The sequence below is a fragment of the Rhinoraja longicauda genome, chromosome 2, assembly GCF_053455715.1.
Source record: "Rhinoraja longicauda isolate Sanriku21f chromosome 2, sRhiLon1.1, whole genome shotgun sequence".
Classification (NCBI taxonomy): Eukaryota; Metazoa; Chordata; class Chondrichthyes; order Rajiformes; family Arhynchobatidae; genus Rhinoraja; species Rhinoraja longicauda.
In genome coordinates this window covers 98,668,570-98,694,975 of record NC_135954.1, presented here as the reverse complement: position 1 = coordinate 98,694,975, position 26,406 = coordinate 98,668,570, and the positions used below count along the sequence as shown (strand labels likewise).

Here is a 26,406-nt window from a genome sequence, read left to right as displayed (position 1 = left end):
TTCTTCCCATAAGCTCTGACACCTGTATTAATCAATAATCTATCTATCTCTGACTTACATGACTTGAGTCTCTCTTTGGAGGTGGTTGTCATCTGGAATTTTTGTGGAGCGAATGCTGCTTGTCATTAATCAGTCCACGCCCGATTATTGTCCAGGTCCTGCTGAACACTGGCATGGGCTCTGGAGACACGGGACATTTGGAGGCACCAGGGGCTGCAGATCGTGGAATCTGGAACAAAATGACAACTGCTGGAAGAACTCAAGCAGCATCAGTGGAGACAGGGGAATGATCAATGTTTAGGATGCAGTCTCGACCTGAAACATCGTGCCATCCTGTCTCCTCTGCAGATGCTGCTTGGCCCACTGAGTTCTTCCATCAGTTTACCTTTTGCTGCAGGCGTGTGCTGCATTATTTGCTGAGTTGCAAATGGAGTAGAACATTGTGCAATCATCAGTAACCATCTCCATCTATGACCTTATAGTGGATGGAAGATCATTGATGAAGGAATAATCATACAAAATATGGCTTATTTTAGCTCTCTTTCGACCTCATTATTGATGAGTCATAAATGCTTTTACCTGGGATCAGGAGCAGATCAGTTGCTCCGCAAATCTACTTTGTGGACTTAAATTGTATTGATGGTATTTGAAGCATGGAAACACAGAAAGAGTTTATGCTGGATGACAATATATCATGTGAGCCTTGCTCCCACCATTCTTCATCTAATCCCATTGGATCTTCATTCTTCATCTAACTCCAACAACACCCTAGAGACAAAGAACTGCAGATGCTGGTTTACTAATAAAAAAACATACAACATGCTGGAGTAACTCAGTTGGTCAGGCGGGATCCGTGGAGGACATGGATAGTTTCATTTTGGGTTGAAGAAGGGTCCCAACCTGAGATGATGCCTGTCCATGTCCTCCACAGATGCTGCCTGACCCATCTACATCCTTACCAACCTCATTTCCTTTATTCTGTGTCTTTTCCCACCCATCATCCCCCTTCCACCGATATCCTTCCCAATGACTTCACGTTTCACTTCTCTCCTTATATAATACTCTTTATCACCTCTAGCCTTTGTCACTTACTCCTCCCATCTGCTAATCAAGCCCCCTCACCTGTATCCACCCATCACTTGCCAGAATTTGTTATGCCCCCACCTGTCTTTGCAAGCTTTTTGCCCCACTACTGCTATCAGTCTGAAGAAGGGTCCTGACCCGAAACGTCTCCTGTCCATTTCCCTCCACAGATGCTGCCTGACCCGCTGAGTTCCTTCGGTACTTTGTGTTTTGCTCAACGTTCCGACTTCTGCAGTTCCTCGTGCCTCCTTATCCACCTGCCAGATAAGTAATCCAATCATGAAGCATGGTCTAAGAAATTGCCCTGAGATACAACCAAAAGATGAACCAGATGCCTCGGACTGAGGCAATGCCGCAATGGCGGCCTTCTCGTAACTGAGTGAACAGAAGCCTGTTGTGTTTTATGGTGTGTGCTGACATGCACAATCAATTGATGAGGAGCTGTTGCAGCTCGATGCTTGAATGCCGCTCACAGTTTAACTCACCTGACTGCTATTTCTTAATTGTTTAGGGCTCCGAAGGAAAAGATGCCAAGTGAGGAAATTTATAAAGGGGCAGATGATGGTGACCTGCAAAGATTCAAGTCCCTTCATCAATATATTCACCTTCTCAAAGCTCTCTCCCAGTCCAATAATCCCGTGCCATTTCATAAGACCAGAACTGACAAGGTTAGTATTGATTTTCATTACTCCGTTTTAAAATGGTCAGTAATATATAAATGCCCTTGACAATTACTGCCACATATGAACTATGAAACATGTTAGAATATATATAGCAGCAATGGTTCTTTTTAATGGGAGGAACACTGGAGGTTGTATAGTTGGCTTGGGAAACAGGCAGAGCATAACAAAATCAAATGCTGGAAGCACCCGAGAGGTGAGGTAGTACCTGCAGAGGGAGGAAGAGATTTAATGCAGAAACAAAGAACTGCAGATGCTGCTTAATACCAACAATAGACACAAAGTGCTGGAGTAACTCAGCGGGTCAGGCAGCATCTCTGGAGGAAAAGGATGGGTAACGTTTTGGGTTCGGACCCTTCTTCGAAGCCTTCCATACTAGCATATTTTACATTTAAAATAAAGGTCTCATAAAGAACTTAATATTAATATGTAATATTTTTTATGACATCTCGAAGGAAAGACCCAACCAGCTTGAGTGGTAATGGCTTGAGTGCAGCCTAATCCCACAGACTGCTGGACAATGAGAAGCAGAGTTAACGTTTCAGGCTTGATGGAAGTTCACCAATGGTTCTTTATTATCACATTAACCGGGTTACAGTGAGATTCATTTGTTGGATCGTTCTTTCGTTGGACTGGATAGCAAGCAACAAAAGCTTTTCACTGTATCTCAGTCCACGTGACAATAAACTTAACTGTTCAACTGTTCTTTGATTGCATGCAGTTCAGAAAATTATCACTATAAATAAGCACACTCCCAGATAAGTACAAAGTACATAGAAATAGTCCACTGAAACCATATCCAAGAGTCACCTGGTTTTAGCACCATTTTCAAAGTCCAAGTTGCTTTAAGTGCAGCTGGCCATAAAGGCCCGTTGTCCTGGCAGTGTTACAGGGTCAACCTGGCCAAGCGAAGTTGTAGGCGTTCTTTACCACTGCTCCACCGCTCCATGCCGCTGTAGGCCGTGTCCAGTTGGCGCTATGGTCTCCTGGATCGTCGCCCAATCCGGTCGAATCCCAGGCTGCAGCAAGGCTTCTAGCCGTCGCCTTGATCCGGATCAGCCAGTCAACCATTGTCCTGGATCTCGCCCGACAACCAGAAACATTGCCCTCTACCACCTCTGGCAACGTGTCCCAGACCTCCCTGCTGAGTAATAAACTTGTCCTGCACTTGCCTTTAAACTTTGCCCCTGTCACTTCAAAGCTATGTCCTTGAGTCTTAGACAGATCCACCCAGGGAAATAAGTTCTCACTGCCCTCTTCATGCCTCTCATAATTTCGTACTTCCATCATGTCTCTCCTCAGCCTCTGATGCTCCAGAGAAAATAATGTAAGTTTGGCCAACCTCTCTTTATAGCTCAACTCTCTGGGAGACAACATTCTAGTAAACCTCTTTTGCACGCTATTTAATGCTTCACATTCTTCCTGTAATGGTGTAAACAGAACTGCACACAATATTCTAAATATGACCTAACAAAAGTCGTGTAAAGCTGTGACATTAATTTCTGACACTTAATCTCAATGAAAAATGAGTAAAGAAAACTGGAATAAAACACTGCATTCAGTTACAGTGATAATTAAACCACTGAGTTATCTTCAAAGTACAACTGGTTTCAGGGAAGGAGAAAGGGCATTTGCTACCCTTATCTTGTCTGGCCGATATATTAGTTCAGTTTAATTGAGAGATACAACGCGGAAACAGGCACCTTGGTCCACGCCAACCAACAAGCCCTGTACACTAGCACTATCCTACACACCAGGGACAATTTACAATATTTGCCGAAGCCAAATTAACCTACAAACCTGTACGTCTTTGGAGTGTGGGAGGAAACCGGAGCACCCGGAGAAAACCCATGCGGTCATGGGGAGAACGTACAAACTAAGTGCAGACAGCACCCATAATCAGGATTGAACCCAGGTCTCTGGTGCTGTAAGGCAGCAACTCTACCCCTGCCCCACCTTGCCACCATATATATATATATATGGCTCCAGACCACTGATGTTATTGGCTTTTGCTTCCTGTCTGCTCAGAGGGTAATCAGGGATGAACAATAGATACCTGCCGATTTTACCAGCAACCTTTACTTCCACTGAAACAGTAAATCTATAAAAATCCATTGCACCATTTGTGCCTCAAGGACAGAAGGCCTTGAGAGGGGCCTGAACACTCACAATAACGAGAGGATAATAATAATAACGAGAGGACATAACGAGAGGATTGGCCTTCATAACGAGAGGATTTCAGTATAGGAGTAAAGAGGTTCTTCTACAGTTGTATAGGGCCCTGGTAAGACCACATCTGGAGTATTGTGTACAGTTTTGGTCTCCTAATTTGAGGAAGGACATCCTTGTAATTGAGGCAGTGCAGCGTAGGTTCACAAGATTGATCCCTGGGATGGCGGGACTGTCATATGAGGCAAGATTGAAAAGACTAAGCTTGTATTCACTGGAGTTTAGAAAGATGAGAGGGGATCTTATAGAGACATATAAAATTATAAAAGGACTGGACAAGCTAGATGCAGGAAAAATGTTCCCAATGTTGGGGGAGTCCAGAACCAGGGGCCACAGTCTTAGAATAAAGAGGAGGCCATTTAAAACTGAGGTGAGAAGGAACATTTTCATCCAGAGAGTTGTGAATTTGTGTAATTCTCTGCCACAGAGGGCAGTGGAGGCCAAATCACTGGATGGATTTAATAGAGAGTTAGATAGAGCTCCAGGGGCTAGTGGAATCAAGGGATATAGGGAGAAGGCAGGCACGGGTTACTGATTGTGGATGATCAGCCATGATCACAATGAATGGCGGTGCTGGCTCAAAGGGCCAAATGGCCTCCTCCTGCACCTATTTTTTACGTTTCTATGTTTCCAATCTTTCAGCTGAGTTATTTAATCAAAAGCCAGTGTGTGTGCGTGGTTGAGTAATAGCATGCTGTCCGTTTTCATTGGGAATTGTCTTTGGCTGCATTATGCTGGTCGAAAATGATTTTGTGGTAGCAGAGAAAAGTAAAACTGGAGGAAAGTTTGCAGATTAGTTCTGATGAATAACATTGCAGACGGTAGCTAAACGAACCAATGAGTCAATTAAATGCAGAGGGAGGGGTAGATTTACATTTGGCCGATTTAATCGTCCACCCTTGTAGAAACTGGCTGACTTTTAATAGAATCAAAACTGGGCAGATTCCGAAGTGTGTGATCAATCCATCCTGCTGGATTACTTCACAGCAGTGGAAATAAAGGTCATCCCTGGAGATCTAACCAGCGTGGAAAAATTGACACAGCAACCTGACAGCCCAGATCCAACTGTCAGAAGCCTGAAGGCAAAGGAGAAGGAAATGTAACTGAGGAGATCACAGGTAGAAATTCAACCACTTCAGCACACAAAGTGTGGGAGCCTGTTCCCATAACAAGAAGATCCAAGTCCAATGCTGTTAATGGAGGATAGGCATATTAATACTTTTGTACAACATAAAAGAGGACGTTTGGCCCATGGTTTATGTGGCATTCAGAGCATTGCATTACTCTGACGTTCTCTCCACCCTGTTTCCCTGCAAACTGTTCTCTCTCAAGTGTCTACCTCCTTACTTCAACTGTGCTCAATCAAGAGGCCTTCTTCTTGCTCTTGCTCTTTCTTCTGTGCCATACTTTAGACTTTATACTTTAGAGATTGGGGTTGTGGCATTATGCTGGCTTGGCCAGGAATCGGATTACAATGACAATGCTGAGATGACGGATAGAACAAAAACCATTGGGGCAAATTTTCAGAACAAACCTGGCATGTACCTGACCATCCATAATCATTGGCTTCGTCTTTTAGAAGGCACGATCAAAGCTGATCATGGACCGAGGGTTACTGCATCTGGCAAGCACCTTGCCTTGGTTCCACAGCCGCACTAATCTTCCGCCACCTTGCTGCCAGGAACCTTCAATGTGGATGAGTGAGTGCCAACCAGGCCTCGCTCGGGAGGTTCCACTGAGGCCCTGGCCACTGAGTACCATGATGGCCCTCTGACACCTTGGGCTGCAAAGCCTCTACATTCTTCCAAATGCCTCTCCTGTTCCGAGACACGTAGAAACAACTAGGAAAAAGGATTAGAACTTTAAAATGATTAATATTGCTGAAAAAAATTAATTCACTTCTAAAGTGATGTAAATGAATACGACATTCAAATCATTTAAAACAGATTCAAAACAAAACCACATACCTTCACTTTTCTTCAGAATGAGGTGGACAATCCCATTGAAATGTTGGCATCTCATAACCAAACAAGTAAAAAGGAATTTGAGGTGAAGATAGCCAAGTGGTTAATAGGCAAACGCCTGCATCATTTATCTAGCTGTGTGTTTAGTTTAGTTTAGTTTGGAGATACAGTGCGGAAACAGGCCCTTCGGCCCACCGAGTCCGCACTGACCAGTGATCCCCGAACACTTACGCTATCCTACACACACTAGGGACAATTTACATTTTTACCAAAACTAATTTAATCAACAAACCTGTACGTCTTTGGAGTGTGGGAGGAAACTGAAGATCTCAGAGAAAACCCAAGCAGGTCACAGGGAAAACGTACAAATTCCATACAGACAAGCCTCCCTTTAGCCAGGATTAAACAAAGGAGCATAGGAGACTGAGGGGTGATGAAGGGTGCATAAAATCACAAGTGGCATAAATAGGGTGAATACACCCAGTCTTTTAAACAGTTGGGGAATTAAAAACTAGAGGGCATAGATTTATGGTCGGAAGGGAAAGATTTAATAGGAAGCTGAGGGGCAACGTTTTCCACACAGAGAGTTTAACTTATGTGGAATGAACTGCCAGAAAAAGAGGTTGAAGCAGGTACAAAAACAGCATTTAAAAGACTTTTAGATAGGTACATGGATCGGTAAGGTTTGGAAGGATATGCGACAACAGAAGTAAATAGGACCAGCTTTGATGGGTATCTTGGTCGGCATGAACAAGTTGGGCTGAGGGGCCTGATTCAATTTTACGTGGCTCTAAGATTCGGTAATACCAGTAGGAGATCATTTTGGATATAGCAAGCAATATTCTGTAAGTTGGAAGGTTGTTATGAAGAGGGACGAGAATAGACTTGTAATTAAGGCCTCGAATTGGGACATCGAATTTCAATATAGGAAGGACATGTTAAAAGTGGACTGGGCGCTTTTTCTTGCAACTCTGATCCTGTAGAGGTGTATAAGATCATAAGAGGAATAGATTGGGTAGATGCACAGAGTCTGTTGCACAGAGTAGGTGAATCGAGGACCAGAGGACATACTGTAGGGTTAAGGTGAAGGGGAAAAGATTTAATAGGAATCTGAGGGATAACATTTTCACACAAAGGGTGGTGGGTGTTTGGAACAAGCTGTCAGATGAAGTAGTTGAGGGAGGGACTATCCCAACATTTAAGAAGCAGTTGGACAGGTACATGGATAGGACAGGTTTGGAGGGATATGGACCAAATGCTGGCAGGTGGGACTCGTGTAGCTGGGACATGTTGGCCGGTGTGGGCAGGTTGGGCAGAAGGGCGGTTTCCACACTCTATCCATGACTCTATGACTCTTAAGTGAATCTGTGTACGACTGTTGGAAGTGACTGAGAAGTGAAATGGTAAGAGTTCAGGACCAAAATTATCCTGTCTAGTAAAGGCAGCAGGTACAAGGAGCCCTGGATATTAAGGGATATCAAGGGTTGGGTGCAAAAGAAAGATAGCTCCTGACAGATCAGGAGACTTTGAAACCGTTTGAGGCCCTGCAGGAGTGTAGAAAACAAAGGTGTTGAAAAATAGCATTGGTAGGCAAGATTTTTATAAAAAGTCCACAGGCATTTTATAAAAATCTTAAGGGAAAGAGTAGATCCCATTTAGGACATAAGTGACAATCCGTGGCTGGATGGAGAGATGTAGGTGAGGTCTGAAATGATTATTTACCGTCTGAATTCACCGTAGAGAATGCGATTGTCATTATTGGGGGGAAATTGAATTTTCTAACAGATTAGTGTTGAAAAGGGAATGGTATATGTTGTAAAAGTAATTTTAAAAGTATATAAGTCCCAAGAACTGGTGAATTTCCAAATTTCTTTACAACGCGTCCAGTCCATCAAGCCCCAGCGATTCATCCCCCACTGTATTTCTCTGTAACCTCTGGATTGGCATGGGAGGAGATTGCAGAGGTACTGACAGAAAGTTTCTGATCTTCTCTGGCAATAAAAGAAATCCCAAACAGGAGAGGGGGTCACCAAAGATAGGCAGAGCAATGGCAGATGGAATCTAATCCTGAAAAACGTGACGTGACACATTTTACAAAGTCTAGGATATACACAAGCAGGATTCTGCTACGTACTGAGGGACAAACGTTCATTGATGTATATGTCCATTGACTCTTGAAGGCAGTAACGCAGATAGATAAAGGAAGGTGGGACATGTGCCTTCATTCATCAGGGCATAGTATATCAGGACAAAGAGATTATGGTTCAATTTTATAAAATGTCAGAGGCCACAGCTGAAGTAGAGTGTGCAATTCAAATATAATGATTTTCATTCCAATATCCCCGATTATCTCAGTGAAAATATCTTTGAAATCCAGCAGCAGTGTGTGACGTGTAACTCGCATTGCCTTCTTTGTGTTTTGCAGCAGAGTGAGTCCATTCAGCCTGGGTTCTCCTCGGAAGAGCTCCTGCATAGAATCCGAGGGGGGGCACCATCAGACTTTATCCTTGCATCCCAGCACCCGTACAACGGCCAGAAGCACCAGCAGTTCTTCATTCCAGCACAGCAGCAGGACCCTCCCGGGAGTGGAGCGGTTGGCAAGGCACAACTGGCAGCGTTGCTGGAGGATTACATGGCACGGAAGCTAGCAGCTCAGTCAGCCGAGGGGGAAAACCGCATGCCGGTCAAACCAGACCTCCAGACGAAGGGAGCTTTTGCCGCACCAAGGAACGAACAGCAGGAAGGTCCAAACCAGGCTAGAAGTAGGCTGCTGGACTTAGATGTAGATGACCATCACCTAGGGATGAAGGAGGAAAGGATGCCAGATAAACCCAGTGCCAGTAGAATCAGTGGAAAAGACCCCTTAAGTCACCTGGATGGTATGTAGAACGGTGGTGGATGTATGGAACAAGTTGCCGGAAGAGGTAGCTGGGGTAGGGGCTATTGCAACTTTTAAGAAGCATTTAGACAAGTATGTACATGGATAGGACAGGTTTAAAGGGATATGGGCCAAATGCAGGCAAGTGGGACTAGTGTAGGAGGGACATGTTGGTTAGTGTAGGTAAGTTGGGCCAAAGTGCCTGTTTCCACACTGTATGACTCTATGACTCTAAGGGAATAAATGAATATATTTAACTGTTGAGATTTGATGAAGGTTACTTCAAAGATGTTATCTATCATACAGCCATGGAATGTTATCGCACAGGAGCCATTTGGTCCAACAGATGTCTCTCTGACTGAGCCATCTGTTTAGTCCCCTCTCAATTGCCTTCTACGCATTTACATATTTTTTTGTTTCTCATGTATTTATTCAACTCCGTTATGATTTTTCACTCTGCCGTTGGCTGACAAAATGTTGGCAGGTAAACCCCTGTAAAGTCCTTTGGAGCCAGTCAAAGAGAGGTTTAGATCGTATCGTCTGTCGGGGAGTTCTATTTTCAGCATCACTAACTCTGTATAACAGTTGTTCCTTGCTTCACTTATTTTGAGGAGATAGAGAGTGTGGGTCTCTTACACATGCTCCATATTGAAAAAAGCACTTTCTTAAATCATATATTAAAAGTTTGTTTCCATATCAAAGGGTATGCTCACCATTTGTTCCTCTGATTTGGGATAAGCTGGGGACCAGGACTTGGGAATTAGATGGCACTGAACTAGCACTAGCACTGAACTAGATGGGACAAATGTTCCTTTTGTGTCCTCAATTTATACTGTGTTGTGAGTCATTTTAGTTCGAGTCAGAGAGTCACACATCTCAGAACCAGGCACAACTTGACCATGCAACCAACATGTCACATCTACACTCGTCCCACCAGCAAGCGTTAGGCCCATATTCCTCTAAATCTTTCCTATCCATGTACCTGTCCAAATGCTTTACAAATGTTGTTATAGTATATCTGCCTCAACCACCTGCTCTGGCAACTCCTTCCATACACCCACCACCCTCTGTGCGAAAATGTTACCCCTCAGGTTCCTATTAGATCTTTCCTATTTACGATACGATACGATGGAACTTTATTTATCCCAGGATGGAAATTTATCTGCCAACAGCCATAAAAACACAAGAACACAAAATACATGAAACAAAAAACGATCGACTGTTGGCTGGCTGCTGTGTGCAAAGTGCCGGAACCGGGGAAAAAAAACCCTTAAACCTTTCACCTTAAACCTATGTTCTCTGGTCCTTGATTCCCTGACTCCGGGCAAAAGACTGTGTGCATTTACCGTATCTATTCTAGTTGATGCATTCTATTGTGAATCCCACCAAGTTATTGTAGGAAGATGGGACAGTACGGCACTTGAGCAGGCCCTTCGGCCCACCATGTTAAACTAATCTCTTCTGCCTGCACACAATACATATCCCTCAGGTTCCTGCATATCCATGTGCCTGTCTAAAAGCCTTTTAGGCACCTTTAAAAGACTTGCGTTGTACCTTCACAAATATCACCATTGGTCATGGAAACATAGACAATAGACAATAGGTGCAGGAGTAGGCCATTGGGCCCTTCGAGCCATTCAATATGATCGTGGCTGATCATCCAAAATCAGTACCCCGTTTTTGCTTTCTCCCCATATCCCTTGATTCCGCTGGCCCTCAGAGCCCTAGCCCTAAGGTCCTGTCGCCATTCAGCTGTCACAGGATCCACAGAGGCACTGCGGGCAGATGCAAAAGGAGACTCATTTACTGCTCTCTTCTTATGTTTAGAGCGTCCTGACTTGCATTTTGTTCCCCGACAGAGAACTTAATTCAGACTGTGGTCCAGCGAATGGGGGCACAACACGTGGATCTGGACGACCTGACTTCCAAACAGCTGGACGCATTGTCCAGCATAATAGCCGATGCCCTTCAGATTGTGGACGATGACATGATCGACGAGCAGGACCAGAGCCGCCGAGAAGCCCAGCAGAAGGGAGAAGAGAAAACCACCAATAGAGATGAGATTGTCCAGGGTAAGGAGAACTCACTTCAAAACGTTTCCCTCTCAATGGTAGAATGGTATGTTATTTATCAAAGATACTAAGGTAAAGTTCATTTTTATACAGTATATGGTTCAATACAAATATCACTGTACATGAGCACTTAGATACATGTTAGTGCGGTACGGTGGCGCAGCGGTAGAGTTGCTGCCTTACAGCACTTGCAGCGCCAGAGAGACGGGTTTGATCCCGATGGGTGCTGTCTGTACGGAGTTTGTACGTTCTCCCGGTGTCCGCGTGGTATTTTTGATCCGAGACCTTTGGTTTCCTCCCACATTTCAAAGACGTACAGGTATGTAGGTAAATTGGCTTGGTAAATGTAAAAATTGTCCCTAGTGTGTGTAGGATAGTGTTAATATGCGGGGATCGCTGGTCGACGTGGACCCGGAGGGCCGAAAGGCCTGTTCCCATGCTGTATCACTAAACTAAACTAAACTAAACTAAAGTAGATAAGCATCTCAGATATAGTACCAGTGTGTGACAGTGGTACACTAAGACAGTATAGAGTCGCCAGTTTGGCACCATTGTCACATTGCTCACATAGTAAAAATGCACTGAGGTCATCTCCCTGATAATGAGAAGGTAAACTGGAAGATAGACCCAAAATGCTGGAGTAACATAGCGGGTCAGGCAGCATCTCTGGAGAAAAGGACTAGGCAATGTTTTGGGTTGGAACCTGAAGGAGAGTCACCTATTCCTTTTCTCCTGAGATGCTGCCCGACCCGCTGAGTTATTCCAGCATTTTTTGTCTTATCTTCGATATAAACTATCATCTGCAGTTCCTTCCTACACAGGTAAACTGGGGGGTTTTATTACACAAATTGAAGAGGTTCTTTTTTTTCATTGAATTGATCAAAAGATACAGCTTGGAATTAAGCCCATCGGCCCACAGAATCCATGCTGACCATCGCACTGGTTCTATGTTATCACACTTTTGCATCCACTTCCAACACACGATGGGCAATTTATAGAGGCCAATTAATCTACAAACCCAATCATCAGTGCAATATGGGATGAACCCAGAGCACCCGGAGGAAACCCACGTGGTCACAGGGAGAAGGTTTAAACTCCACACGGACAGCACCCGAGGTCAGGATCGAACCTAAGTCTCTGTTACTGTGAGGCAGCAGCTCTACCGGCTGCGCCACTGTGCCGCCCATTCATTATTTGCTGCTGGCATCTGCTCCAGACACTGAATGCACATATCTCCAACACTGTGCAGTCTCAGTTAGTTGGCGGCTCAACAGAGGAGACAGTGCACATGTTCAATTGACGGGTCCAGACTTTGATTATGTTACTGGCAGTGCATTGTAAGAAAGAAGTGAAGATGAGTTCTCCTCAGCCAGTCGTCGTTGTTGGAGGAGAGACACAAAGTGCTGGAGTAACTCGGCGGGTCAGGCAGCATCTCTGGAGAAAAAGGCTGGGTGACATTTCAGATCGAGGTCTGAAGAAGGGTCCCGACCCGAAACGTCACCCATCCTATGTCTCCAGAGATGCTGCCTGACACGCCGAGTTACTCCAACATTCTGTGTCTATCTTTGGTACAAACGAGCATCTGCAGTTATTTTTTAAAACATATTTTATAACGTAATCAAAGAATTCTTCCATCCGGGTCATTCCTTCTATTCCCCACTCCCGTCGGGAAGAAGATATAGAAGCTTGAAAGAACGCACCACCAGACTCGGGAACAGCTTCTTCTCCAATACTGTCAGGCTTCTGGACGATCCTTCCATATGATAGGACGTTGTCTGATTCACCTCTACCACCATTGTGGACATTGGACTTTGCCTCTGGACTGGAAGTGGAAACGGTGTGGTTACAATGCATTATAATGTAGAGTAGTATATTCTGCACTCTGTATCTTTCCCTTCACTCTACCTATTTTCTCTTGAATTTAGCTTGATTGTATTTAAGGTATTATCTAGTTTGATTGGCCTGTTTCCGGCTGTATATATATGATATGATATGATATTCAGAGATAACATTGAAACACGATACATTTCACAAGGGGATGGCTTTGAAAAAAGGGCGGCACGGTAGCGCAGCGGTAGAGTTGCTGCTTTACAGCGAATGCAGCGCCGGAGACTCAGGTTCGATCCTGACTACAGGTGCTGCACTGTAAGGAGTTTGTACGTTCTCCCCGTGAGCTGCGTGGGTTTTCTCCGAGATCTTCAGTTTCCTCCCACACTCCAAAGACGTACAGGTATGTAGGTTAATTGGCTGGGTAAATGTAAAAATTGTCCCTAGTGGGTGTAGGATAGTGTTAATGTACGGGGATCGCTGGGCGGCACGGACTTGGAGGGCCGAAAAGGCCTGTTTCCGGCTGTATATATATGATATGATATGATGATATGATATGATTGGACAGCGTGCAAAACAAAGCTTTTCATTGTACCATAATACCTGACAATAATGAACCTAATTGTAGCAATCTCCATGTACCTCAGTTTAAAAAAGGTAGACCCCATACTTTGTAGCTATGTCCCCTTGTTCGAGGCTCTTTCACTGATGGAAGCATCCCAACTTTACTCCATCAAGCCCCCTGAGGATCTTGTGGAGGAAAGAACTGCAGATGCTGGTTTAAATCGAAGGTAGACACAAAATGCTGGAGTAACTCAGCGGGACAGGCAGCGTCTCTAGAGAGAAGGAATGTGCGACGTTTCGGGTCGAGACCCTTCTGAAGGGTCACCCATTCCTTCTCTCCAGAGACGCTGCCTGTCCCGCTGAGTTACACCAGCATTTTGTGTCTACCTCCCCTTAGGATCTTAGCAGGTCCTTAAACCTTGTATAGAGTCATACAGTGAGGAAACAGACCCTTCAGTCCAACTTACCCACACAGACCAACATGTCCCATCTACACTTGGCCCACCTGCCTGCGTTTGACCCATATAACCTTGTATGATTGGATGTTTAAGACAACTGTTGTCTTATGATGGCCACTGTAAAACAAAATCTTTTTTTGGTAATCTTCCACACTATTCAGTTAGTTTCAGTTGCAATCAAGGTGACCTTTGTACGATGCCTCAGTGCCGTCAGTCCAGTCACTTCTGGAACTTGTATGTTGGGTATTAGCAGCTGAAATGATGTGGAATGTTAAATCAAGAGAATATTAATGACACCATTATGGGAGCCTCAGTGTTGAGTGTGGATGTGCACTGAACTGGGACGCTAAACTGATGGAGTCGGTCTCTCCCAGGTAAAGTGGTGCAGAACAGAATTGAAAGGAATGTTTCATTTCGTCCTCATTTTAGCAGCAATCATGCTGCTACCAAGTTTTTGGTGTTGATATAATACAGCCGGCAGATGTTTTTTTGCGGACGAACGTGAAAGGCAACACAATGTGGTGCAGATCTGATTGAGAGAATCCCTGAAGGAAAAGTTAGGTCTGTGCCATTGTGCTGTAAAACAATAGAAACTTTAATGCAGGGCTCCAAGCTCATTGAGATTCATAATAATATCCATCGGCTCCGTTCAGTACTCTATGGACCAACGGGCTGAACACTCTGGGCCTTAGGAAATTAACTTTTTTGTCATTATCGTGATCATTGCCTTCATGAACTACAGGGATCTAGGCCGAGGCTCATTGGTTAAGTGTGACCTAGGATCCCTAAAGCCTAGACCCTGTAACATTGATTTCTCTAACTTCAAGTAAGCCTTGCTTTCCCTCTCTCTCCATCCCTCCCCCTTCCCAGTTCTCCGACCAGTCTTACTGTCTCCAACTACATTTTATCTGTTTGCTTTGTTGTTGCCTTCTCCCAACTAACAATGATCCATTCTACGTTTTCCTTGATCTCCATTCCCATTGTCCTGTTTTCACACCTTACTCTTTCTTATCTATGTATCTCCCTCTCCCCTGACATCGGTCTGAAGAAGGGTCTCAACCCGAAACATCACCCATTCCTTCGCTCCAGAGTTGCTGCCTGTCCCTCTGAGTTACTCCAGCACGGTGTGTCTATTCCCTGTAATCTTATTTGGACTTGCTCTCCCTTATTGCTGACTTGAATCTTGTGAGTGCAAAGGGCTCAGGAGGGATGGTTGCCTTGTTTAAGGATAAAGCCAGACTCAAGACCGTAAGGTTTATGGGAAGCATGCAGATTAATGAGACCAAGAGTAAATAGATGACCCCAAAAGTTCTTCCTTAGTCAGAAGCATTAAACGTTCAGTACATTAGCAGCTTTGGGTAAGTCAGTGCATCCTCATATCCAAATCATTGACCGAAGGTGAGAACAAACTGGGGCCCCAGCACCATGCCTGGCACCAGTCCACTCGTCACTGTCTCCCAAGCTTGTTTCTTTCAACTACAACAAAAAAACAAACTGCTGAGGAACTCAGAAACTCCTCCTCCCAGTTAATTAACCCGCAATCATTATTACACTCAATTTTGTGCAACTCCTGCTTAATAACCTTTTATTTGGCATCTATTGAAAGAGTTCTGAAAATCCTAACACGGGATTCACTTTTGTTGGTTCGGCTAGTTGCACCCTCAGGCAACTCCAACAGATTTGGCAAACATAACCCACGTTGATTTGTCACAATCCTATTGTTATTTTCGAAGTGCCTTGTTGCCACTTCTTTAACTGTGGATTCCTCCATTTTCCCTACTCCTGAAGTCTGGCTAACTGAACACAGAACACAGAACAGAACAGTGTTCCTATTCCTTCTCTCCAGAGATGCAGCCTGTCCCGCTGAGTTATTCCAGCATTTTGTGTCTATCTTCCATGTAAATTAGCATCTGCAGTTCCTTCCGACACATAGAGCAGTTCAGCACAGGAACAGGTCCCTCAGCCAGCGATGTCTGTGCCGAACATGATGCCAGTTTAAACTGCACATGATCTACATACCTCAATTCCCTGACTAGTTCATGTGCCTCTCTAAATTTGTCTGAAACATTGTTTTTGGATTTGCTTCAACCACTTCCCCCAGCAGCCGTGCTCCTGTGTAAATAATTTGCCACAATCTCCTTTAAATTTGACATTTCTGCAGGGAAAAAGACTCTGACTACCATATCAATGCCTGTCATAAATTCATATACTTCTATCAGGTCGCCACTCAGCATCTGACGTTCCAGAGAAAACGATCCACGTTTGTCCATCTTTAGAGCTAATACTTTTTTATCTAGGCAACATCCTGGCGAATCATTTCTGCACCCTCTCCAAGATTCCACTGTTATCAAAACTCCTAAGAGTTCTGCATTAACTGTGTACTTTTCTCGTACATTTGGCCTCGCAAAGTGCAACATCTCATACTTGTCCAGATTAAACTCCAACTGCTATTTCTCTGCCCGGCTGATCTATATCCCCCTAAATCATTTGACAATCTTCCTCACTCTCTACAACTCCACCAATTATTGTGCCACCTGCAAACTTAACAATGAGCTCAACTACATATTTGTCCAAATTATTTATACATATCACAAGCACCAGTGGTCCCAGCACTGATTAATGTGGAGCACCACTAGTCACGGACCTCCAGTCTGAATCAAAGTCCTCCATCATTACCCTCTGACTTCTATACTGTAACTTTAGATTTTAGAGGTACAGTGTGGATACATGCCCTTCGGCCCATCGAGTCCATGCTGATCAGCGATCACCCTGTACACCAGCACTATCCTACACACTCGGGACAATTTTACAAAAGCCAATTAGCATACAAACGTGTACATCTTTTTGGAATGTGGGAGGAAACTGGAGCACCCGCAGAAAGCTGGAGCACCTGGAGAAAACCCACAAAGTCACAGGGAGAACGTGCAAACTCCGTACAGACACCACTCGTAGTCAGGATCAAACGCTAGTCTCTGGCGCTGTAAGGCAGCAACTCTACCACTGCGCCACTGTGCCGACCAATGGTTAAGCCAATTTTGAATCCAATCTACCAAGTCTCCATGCATCCTATGTGCCTTAATCTTCTAGCCCAGCCTAACATGAGGGACCTTGTGAAAATCCAATTGGCCTAAAGCTCCCTGTTTACTCTATCCTTTCAATCCTACCAAGTGAGGATATATTTTCCATCTTCCAATCTCTGCGAACTGTTCTAGAATTCATGGAATTTGAGAGCCAGCGCATCCTCTAATTCTGTAACCATCCCCTTGAAAACCCTGGAGAGCAGGTCATCACGTCCTGAAGGTTCGTCACGTGCCAGCACTGTTCATTCTAATATTACAATTTTTTTAAAACAAAGAATCATTTTCTCAAATATCTTATTCCCTCTAGACCTGTAGTCCATTATTTCTTGGTTTGCAAAATTTTCTGTAAAGAGACACCCAAAACATACAGGATGTGTCAGAAGGAATTGCAGATGCTGGTTTATACCGAGATGGACACAAAATGCAGGATGGGTGATGGGAGAAGAGGGAGAGGCCGGGGTGCAACTCGTCCTTAATTATGCTGCTGGCCTTGCTGAGGCAGCGTGAGGTGTAAATTGAGTCAGTAGATGGGAGGTTGGTTTGTGTGATGGTCTGGGATGCATCCACACTTTGCTGAAATTTCTTCCAGTCTTGGATGGAGCTGTTCGATAAAATTAACAATATACCAAGCAAATGGCCGAGTGAAGGGCAGGAAAAGAGTTTTTAAGATCCTCCTAGAACACCCTGAAGAGTTTTAACATTTACACACTCTGTTGGATCGTCTTACTTGCAGCAGCACAACAGATATGTAAACATAGTACTCTGTAAACACCATAATGAACAACATAAAGAGTTCAGTATGTATTGCATGGGTGTGCGTGCGTGCGTGTGCCTGTGTGTTGACAACACATCCTCCTAAGGTCAGCTCCGATCCGTGTCATGGGCAGACAGGCCAGAAGAAGCCAACAAGGAATACCTGGCTGCTGGAGAACACTGGCACTCTGGAGCAAACAGGCCACAATTAAAGGTTATTGGACCAATTAATCTGATCCTTGTCAGCCCTACTTTTTTTAAACAGAGGAGCCCCAGAGGGAGAGGGAAAAGAGGAAGCTGCTAGGATGAATCCAAGTTTGTTTGTGCTTTCCCTCTGATGATCAGGGACTGCACCCCTTGCGTGGGGACTGGGACCTATTAGATGCTTTTGATTATTATTGGGAATTACACCTATTGCGTGAGTTCACCCTACTGTATGTAGTCATTGCTGATCTGGTGTCATTGGACAACACGCACACATATACATATATATATATAACGTGTATGACGGCAAACAATAATTGTGCAAAGACAAAAATGATGCCCCCAAGTATATGTAGTTCAGAGTTATTTGGAGGCTGTTTTTTTAAAAGCCTGGTGGTTGTAGGGAAGAATCTGCTCCTGAGCCTGGATGTTACAGTTTTCAGACTCTCCTACCTTCTTCCTCATTGCAGGAGTGAAATGAGAGTGTGGTATAGGCAGCCCCTATGGCAATGTGTGGGAGATGGACTGGTTACAGAGGAGAAGATGGAGGATTATAGTATTTAAACATCCCTTTAATGGTTTTTGGTTTAACTATAAAACAATCTAATATGAATGCTATCTTTTATTTTGTAGGAAAACAAACTGATGACATAAATGAAAGGATCTCTCTACAGGTTTGTAAAATATTATTAGACCAGTGATTTATTTTGTAAAGCAAAACAAAAATTGAAAGTACTGGAGTAACTCAGTGGGTCAGGCAGCATTTTTGGAAGGCATGTATAAGTGATATTTTGGGTCGGAACCCTTCTTCAGACTGAAAAAAGGTCTGATGAAGGGTCCCAACCCGAAACACCACCTACCCATGTCTTATGCAATGCCCTCTGACCCTTTAAGTTATTCCAGCACTTTGTGATTTTTATTTAAACAAGCACCTGCAGTTCCTTGTGTCTATATTTTGTAAAACAGATGCGTAATGAAAATTGAGTTATGAAGACCTCCAAAATGGTCACACATTGCTACAGATTACAATGAAATGCTCACTTGAGTTTTATAAAAGAAACAAATTCCTAACACCGATTGCCACTAAAGTACAAAGTATTAGTAGGGAAGTGAATGGACATTCTAACCTATCTTGTTTCCTGTAATTATTTCTTCCTAATTGGAATTTAGAAGGATGAGAGGAGATCTTATCGAAATGTATAAGATTATTAAGGGGTTGGACACGTTAGAGGCAGGAAACATGTTCCCAATGTTGGGGGAGTCCAGAACAAGGGGCCACAGTTTAAGAATAAGGGGTGATTCCAAGAATCAGCCATGATCGTATTGAATGGCGGAGTGGGCTCGATGGGCCGGTTGGCCTACACCTGCTCCTATTTTTTTGTGTTCTTGTGGGTAGGCCATTTAGAACTGAGATGAGGAAAAACTTTTTCAGTCAGAGTTGTGAATCTGTGGAATTCTCTGCCTCAGAAGGCAGTGGAGGCCAATTCTCTGAATGCATTCAAGAGAGAGCTGGATAGAGCTCTTAAGGATAGCGGAGTCAGGGGGTATGTGGAGAAGGCAGGAACGGGGTACTGATTGAGAATGATCAGCCATGATCACATTGAATGGCGGTGCTGGCTTGAAGGGCCGAATGGCCTCCTCCTGCACCTATTGTCGATTGTCTAATTGCTTGTCCTACCAGCTTTGAAGAAAATATTCAGATTTATTTTAACTGGCAATCATGGGAAGGTAGCAGCAAATCACTAACTTCTGGAGGAACTCGGCAGGTTAAGCAGCGTCAGTGGAGATAACGGGTTGGTTGACATTTCAGGTTTAGATGCTGCATTCAGAGCAGATGCAGGGTCTCAAACTGAAACGATGACCATTTCTTGAAGAGATGTTGCCTCACTCATTCAATTCCTCCAGCAGTTTGCATTTTAATCCACTTCAAAATCCAATATCTGCAGTCTCTTGTCTCAGCATCAGAAGATGGCAGTGGGGGAGGCTTTCAGTTCATTATAAAACCAATCCCTTGAATCTCACTCATCTGCTTTATCCTGTAAAAACCTGTACGCCTTTGGAGTGTATGAGAAAAGGCGGAGAAAATCCACGTAGTCACAGGGAGGCCGTACAAACTCCATATAGACAGCACCTTGTAGGCAGGATCGAACCCGGGTGTCCGGCGCTGTAAGGCAGCAACTCTACCGCTGTGCCACTGTCGGCCTATATACAGTCTATGCTTTGACTGGATGGCACGCAAGCAAAAGCTTTTTACTGTACCATGACAACAATAAACTAAACAAAAAGTTCCCGACAGAAGTGCTCTTAACACAATAAAGAGCAGGGGATCACTCCTTGGAATCCTCATCACTGAAATGTGCCATGTGGCCTAATTACAGGTCCTCCCCAGCCAAAGAACATCCAACTTGCATGCTGCCAGTACATACATAGAGTCCTACAGTGTGGAAACAGGTCCTTCGGCCCAACTTGCCCGCACTGCCTCAACTATCACCTCTGGCAGCTCGTTCCGTATACCCACCACCCTTTTGGTGTGAAAAAGCTACCCCTCAGGTTCTTATTAAATCTTCCCCCCCCCCCCTCACCTTAAATCTATGTCCTCTGGTTTTTGATTTACCCTACTCTGGGCAAGAGCCTTTGTGCAACTACCCGATCTATTCCTCTCATGATTTTGAAGACCTCTATAAGATCACCCCTCATCCTCCTGCACTCCAAGGAATGGAGTCCGAGCCTGCTCAACATCTCCCTGTAGCTCAGGCCCTCAGGTCCTGGCAACATCCTCGTAAATCTTCTCTGCACCCTTTCCCGCTTGACAACAATGAGCAAGCTTTTGGGTGATCAGCAGAATGGAAATTATGGCTGCCACGGGGCTCCAGGTGTCTGCCCTGAGCTGGAATTTTGCCACAACGAACCCAAGGATAATACATGCCAGTTAACACGCTGATGTCTATATTGAGAATCCCATCTAGACGCACGCCATCCGGGCCAGTAACTGTGTTTTTTTTAAACTGCCAATAGCATTTAAAACATTGTCTGCAAGATTTTACATACTGTTGGGGCAGCACAGTGGTGCAGCAGTAAATTTACTGGCGTACAGTGCCAGAGACCCCGGTTTGATCCCGAATACAGGTTCTTTCTGTACGGAGTTTGCATGTTCTCCCTGTGACCACATTCCGTTTCCTCCGGGAGCTTCAGTTTCCTCTTCGGTTCCAAAGACGTGCAGGTTTGTAGGTTAATTGGCTTCTGTAAGTTGTCCGTAGTGTATAGGATCGAACTAGTGTATGGGCGCAGACTCGGTGGGCCGAAGGGCCCGTTTCCACGGTGTATCTTTAAACTAAATTTTAAAAACTAACATTTTTAAATCAGCATATCGTTAGCTCTGCGTAAATGTATTACTATCAGCTTTATTGAGAATGGCAAAACGAGATTTATAATGCTTCTCTAGACTATCTATTTCGATGGGACAAAGTCCTCTGGGGACATCTTCTGACTTGTGTGAACGGTTTGTGGATGCATTTCTGACTTGGGAACTATTTTGCTTCTTAATAACTATATTATTTATATATATAATAATAACTATATTATTTCACCCGATAAGAGATCTTCCCTTTGTTTCATCCATTGCCCTCCTCCACCTTCTCTGCAATGCATCCCAACTTGCTATGCTAATGCAGACTAACTTGCTTTCTCTCTTGGAGATGCAAGAAATTGCAGATGTTGCAATCTTAAGCAAACTACAGAGTGCTGGAGGAACTCTGCAAGTCAAGCAGCATTTGGGGAGGTAATGGTCGGTCAGCCTTTCAGGTGGGGACCCTTCTTCAGACCGATGGAACGTGGGAGGTGAAATCCCTGGAAGACTTTGACCCCAAGACTGAGTGGTAGCAGAGCCTGGAAAGATGCCAACACCAACAACGGAGAGGTCATCACAGATCCCATAGTGAAACCACCGGTATTTGACCTCCATCACAAGCAATGGCTAACCCTGAACAGAATCCGCAGCCTCCATGCAAGAACAGCCCATCACCTGCACAAGTGGGGGATGGCAGACAGCCCTGCTTGCGACTGCAGATATCCAGACCAGACCATCCCACACACTGTGAACGACTGCTCACTGAGGCTTTTCCCTAGTGGGAAGAAGAAGAAGAAGAAGAAGAAGAAGAAGAAGAAGAAGAAGAAGAAGAAGAAGAAGAAGAAGAAGAAGAAGAAGAAGAAGAAGAAGAAGAAGAAGAAGAAGAAGAAGAAGAAGAAGAAGAAGAAGAAGAAGAAGAAGAAGAAGAAGAAGAAGAAGAAGAAGAAGAAGAAGAAGAAGAAGAAGAAGAAGAAGAAGAAGAAGAAGAAGAAGAAGAAGAAGAAGAAGAAGAAGAAGAAGAAGAAGAAGAAGAAGAAGAAGAAGAAGAAGAAGAAGAAGAAGAAGAAGAAGAAGAAGAAGAAGAAGAAGAAGAAGAAGAAGAAGAAGAAGAAGAAGAAGAAGAAGAAGAAGAAGAAGAAGAAGAAGAAGAAGAAGAAGAAGAAGAAGAAGAAGAAGAAGAAGAAGAAGAAGAAGAAGAAGAAGAAGAAGAAGAAGAAGAAGAAGAAGAAGAAGAAGAAGAAGAAGAAGAAGAAGAAGAAGAAGAAGAAGAAGAAGAAGAAGAAGAAGAAGAAGAAGAAGAAGAAGAAGAAGAAGAAGAAGAAGAAGAAGAAGAAGAAGAAGAAGAAGAAGAAGAAGAAGAAGAAGAAGAAGAAGAAGAAGAAGAAGAAGAAGAAGAAGAAGAAGAAGAAGAAGAAGAAGAAGAAGAAGAAGAAGAAGAAGAAGAAGAAGAAGAAGAAGAAGAAGAAGAAGAAGAAGAAGAAGAAGAAGAAGAAGAAGAAGAAGAAGAAGAAGAAGAAGAAGAAGAAGAAGAAGAAGAAGAAGAAGAAGAAGAAGAAGAAGAAGAAGAAGAAGAAGAAGAAGAAGAAGAAGAAGAAGAAGAAGAAGAAGAAGAAGAAGAAGAAGAAGAAGAAGAAGAAGAAGAAGAAGAAGAAGAAGAAGAAGAAGAAGAAGAAGAAGAAGAAGAAGAAGAAGAAGAAGAAGAAGAAGAAGAAGAAGAAGAAGAAGAAGAAGAAGAAGAAGAAGAAGAAGAAGAAGAAGAAGAAGAAGAAGAAGAAGAAGAAGAAGAAGAAGAAGAAGAAGAAGAAGAAGAAGAAGAAGAAGAAGAAGAAGAAGAAGAAGAAGAAGAAGAAGAAGAAGAAGAAGAAGAAGAAGAAGAAGAAGAAGAAGAAGAAGAAGAAGAAGAAGAAGAAGAAGAAGAAGAAGAAGAAGAAGAAAAAAAAATAAATGTTTTGACACAGAGTTGTGAGTCTGTGGAATTCACTGCCAATGACACTGTAAATTGTCCTTAGTACGTGTTAGAGTTAGATTTAGCTCTTAGCGCTAACGGAATCAAGGGATATGGGGAAATACAGGAACGGGGTACTGATTTTGGATGATCAGCCATGATCATATTGAATGGCTCGAAGGGCCAAATGGCCTACTCCTGCACCTATTTTCTACGTTTCTAAGGGGAGGAGTGAAGTGTGAAGCTGGAGTGTGGGGAAATGGTTGAAAGGGGGTGGGGGAGTTTCCAGCATCCAGTTCCTTGTGTCCCATAGGATCCCATGCTTCCTGAATGACATTGCGTAATTGTTTTTGCTGTTGAGATTGGTTCAATGTCCAACATATCGATGAAAGTGAAGTGCAGACCACTTCCTGTTCTGGGAGCTATTGTAGTGTTTAATATCACTGCTTTAAAAAGTACTAATTATGTTCAGAATGATAGATCATTCACTGCGTTGGATTTTTTTTTAACGTAGATACTCCCTTTATTACTGCACTTCATTACTATTAAAATGAGACTGGGAGTACTTTTCCCTTTTAAAATAGCTTTCCATCATGTTAATGAGCTGATTAAGGTTTTATGGTGTGGCCTAAGTGTTAAGTGAAATTATTCAGTAACAGTATCTAGCGCAAAAATGAGCTTGTAAGATTTGAACACACAAGGAAATGAATTCCATTTTTCCTTATGACTGAAAGGAAGTCCATTGGGTAAATACAGATTCTGAACAATAACATTTCCCCATTAATTTCCCTGTGCCTATTAACTCTACCCTAAAAATGCCTATTAAATGCACGCTAACTCTCTTCCACCCACGGAGCAACATTAGAAGTAATTTATGTGGACAATTAACCAACCAACAAGCATGCCCTGGGATATGGGAGAAAACCAACGAGAAGGAGGAGAACCCATACCCACAGGGAGAACATCCACACTTTGTAAAAAGCACTGCAAGGTCAGGATCAAACCCAGTTTGCCGGAATTGCAAGGCAACAGCATTGCTCGCTGCACCACTGCTCGAACATACCTTAAATACAATATATACTGAATTGGTAGATATGCATTGAATGCATCCAGTAAATGATAACAGAGTTCATAAGGTCTAGGATCAGAATTAGGCTACTCGGCCCATCAGGTCTACTCTGCCATTCAATCATGGCTGATTTATCTTTTCTTCTCCTGCCTTTGCCCCATAACCCCTGACACCCTTACTAATCAAGAATCTATCTATCTCTGCCTTAAAAATGTCCATTGACTTGGCCTCCTCAGCTGTCTGTGGCAATGAATTCCACAGACTCTGACTAAAGAAATTCATCCTCACCTCCTTTCTAAAGGTACACCCTTTTATTCTGAGGCTATGGAATCTAGTCCCAAACTCTCCCACTAGTGGAAACATCCTCTCCACATCCACCCTATCCAGGCCTTTCACTATTGGGTAGTTTCAATGATGTCCCTGTCATCCTTCCAAACTCCAGTGAGTACAGGCCCAGTGCCTTCAAACGTTCAAGTTAACCCATGAAAAGATAATGTTTTACTTTGAGCTTGGCCATGTGCAACCAAGTCTGTCCACTGTATTTGGCCTTTTGTATTTAAGTATCTAACGAAATTAAACTGATCAATACGGTTTAATATTAACCAATATTTATTATTCCTTATCACAGAGGAAAATTCACAACACAGAGGAGATGAGCAGTGAGGAGTTGCAAAGTCTTAATGAAGTTCTGGGTCTTGAGCCCTTGTTCATCAACTCTCATAGGAACCAAGTCAAAAGATATGGCTTCTTATCCAGTGGAACAGTTGGATTAGAGAACGTGAAAAGCAACACTATCACCAGAATGGTGTCCAATGCCAGAAAGACCAAAAGTGGCATAGTTGGCTTCGAAGATGGGTCAGATTTTGATGACCGGGAGGTCGATGAGAAGACTATGTACAAGGAATCTCAGAAGAAAAATTCTCAGCATGGGGACTTGCGCCTGGACATAGAATCCTCAAAAAGCGACCTGTGTGGATATATTGTGACAGAGCAAAAGTAAGTATTAGAACTATTGCCCGTTTAGCAAAAAAGTAAATTCTCATAGACTCCACTAAGCAGTGATGTCCAATCACCTAGACTGGGTTTCCTGTGGATGGAACAGAGATGATTCTCAAACGATAAATACAGAAACTGCCAGAAATACAGCAGATCAGGCCATATCCACGGAGAGCCAAACAGAATTAACACATTATAATAAGATCATAAGTGAAAGGAGCCGAATTAGGCCTTTCGGGTCCATTAAGTCTACTCTGCCATTCAATCATGGCTGATCTATCTCTCCCTCCTAACCCCATTCTCCTGCTTTCTCCCCATAACCCCTGACACCCGTACTAATCAAGAATCGATCTATCTCTGCCATAAAAATATCCATTGACGGCCTCCACAGCTTTCTGTGACAATGAATTCCACAGATTCACCACCCTCTGACGAAATAAATTCCTCCTCTTCTCCTTCCTACAGGAATGTCCTTAAATTCTGAGGCTATGACCTCCAGTCCTAGACTCTCCCACAAGTGGAAGCATCCTCTCCACATCCACTCTATCCAAGTCTTTCACTATTCGGTAAGTTTCAATGAGGTCCCCCCTCATCCTTCAAAACTCCAGCGGTCAAACGCTCATCGTATGTTAACCCATTTTCACAAAGTGATGCCTTGACAGAAAGAATATAATAATTAGCAAATAATGACCAGTCTAAGATTCCATTCTTCAGAAAAGGGGCAAGGGGTGAAGACAATGAGAAAGGGTGGAAAAGGCACATGTGAGAAAGGTTTCCATTTACAGGATAGTCAAAACTAAAGGTAACAAATGCAAGACACTTCCTGATTAATACTGGAGGCCAGTTTTACCCAGTGGGAGGTAAGGAAATGGAATGCATTTCACAAGAGCGATCAAGTCAAAAAGGACTATTCACAAAATGCTGGAGTAACTCAGCAGATCAGGCAGCATCTCAGGAGAGAAGGAATGGGTGACGTTTCGGGTCGAGACCCTTCTTCAAAAAGGACGATGTATTTAAGAAATAGTTATGAAAGAAAATGAGAAAGGATTAAAAAGACCTACTGAAAAGTTTGGGTGATCCAGGATTGGAAGAGAGTCATGTTATAGAGTCATACAGCATGGAAACAGGCCCTTCGTCCCAACTTGCCCACTCTGACCAACATGCCTCTTCTACACTAGTCCCACCTGCCTGCTTTTGGCCCATATTAAGGCAGAGATAGACAGATTCCTGATTAGTACATGTGTCAGAGGTTATGAGG

General features: G+C 43.6%; 1 protein-coding gene across 1 annotated transcript in view; it reads left to right on the top strand.

Annotated features, from left to right (window-relative positions):
• ptprn2 (protein tyrosine phosphatase receptor type N2) overlaps positions 1 to 26,406 on the top strand; it is a 669,963-nt gene that overhangs the window by 221,795 nt on the left and 421,762 nt on the right. The window contains exons 5-9 of the mRNA XM_078424921.1: positions 1,595 to 1,751; positions 8,382 to 8,835; positions 10,694 to 10,906; positions 18,426 to 18,466; positions 24,781 to 25,148. Coding sequence (XP_078281047.1) covers positions 1,595 to 1,751; positions 8,382 to 8,835; positions 10,694 to 10,906; positions 18,426 to 18,466; positions 24,781 to 25,148 — 1,233 coding nt within the window. The remainder of the gene's footprint in view (positions 1 to 1,594; positions 1,752 to 8,381; positions 8,836 to 10,693; positions 10,907 to 18,425; positions 18,467 to 24,780; positions 25,149 to 26,406) is intronic.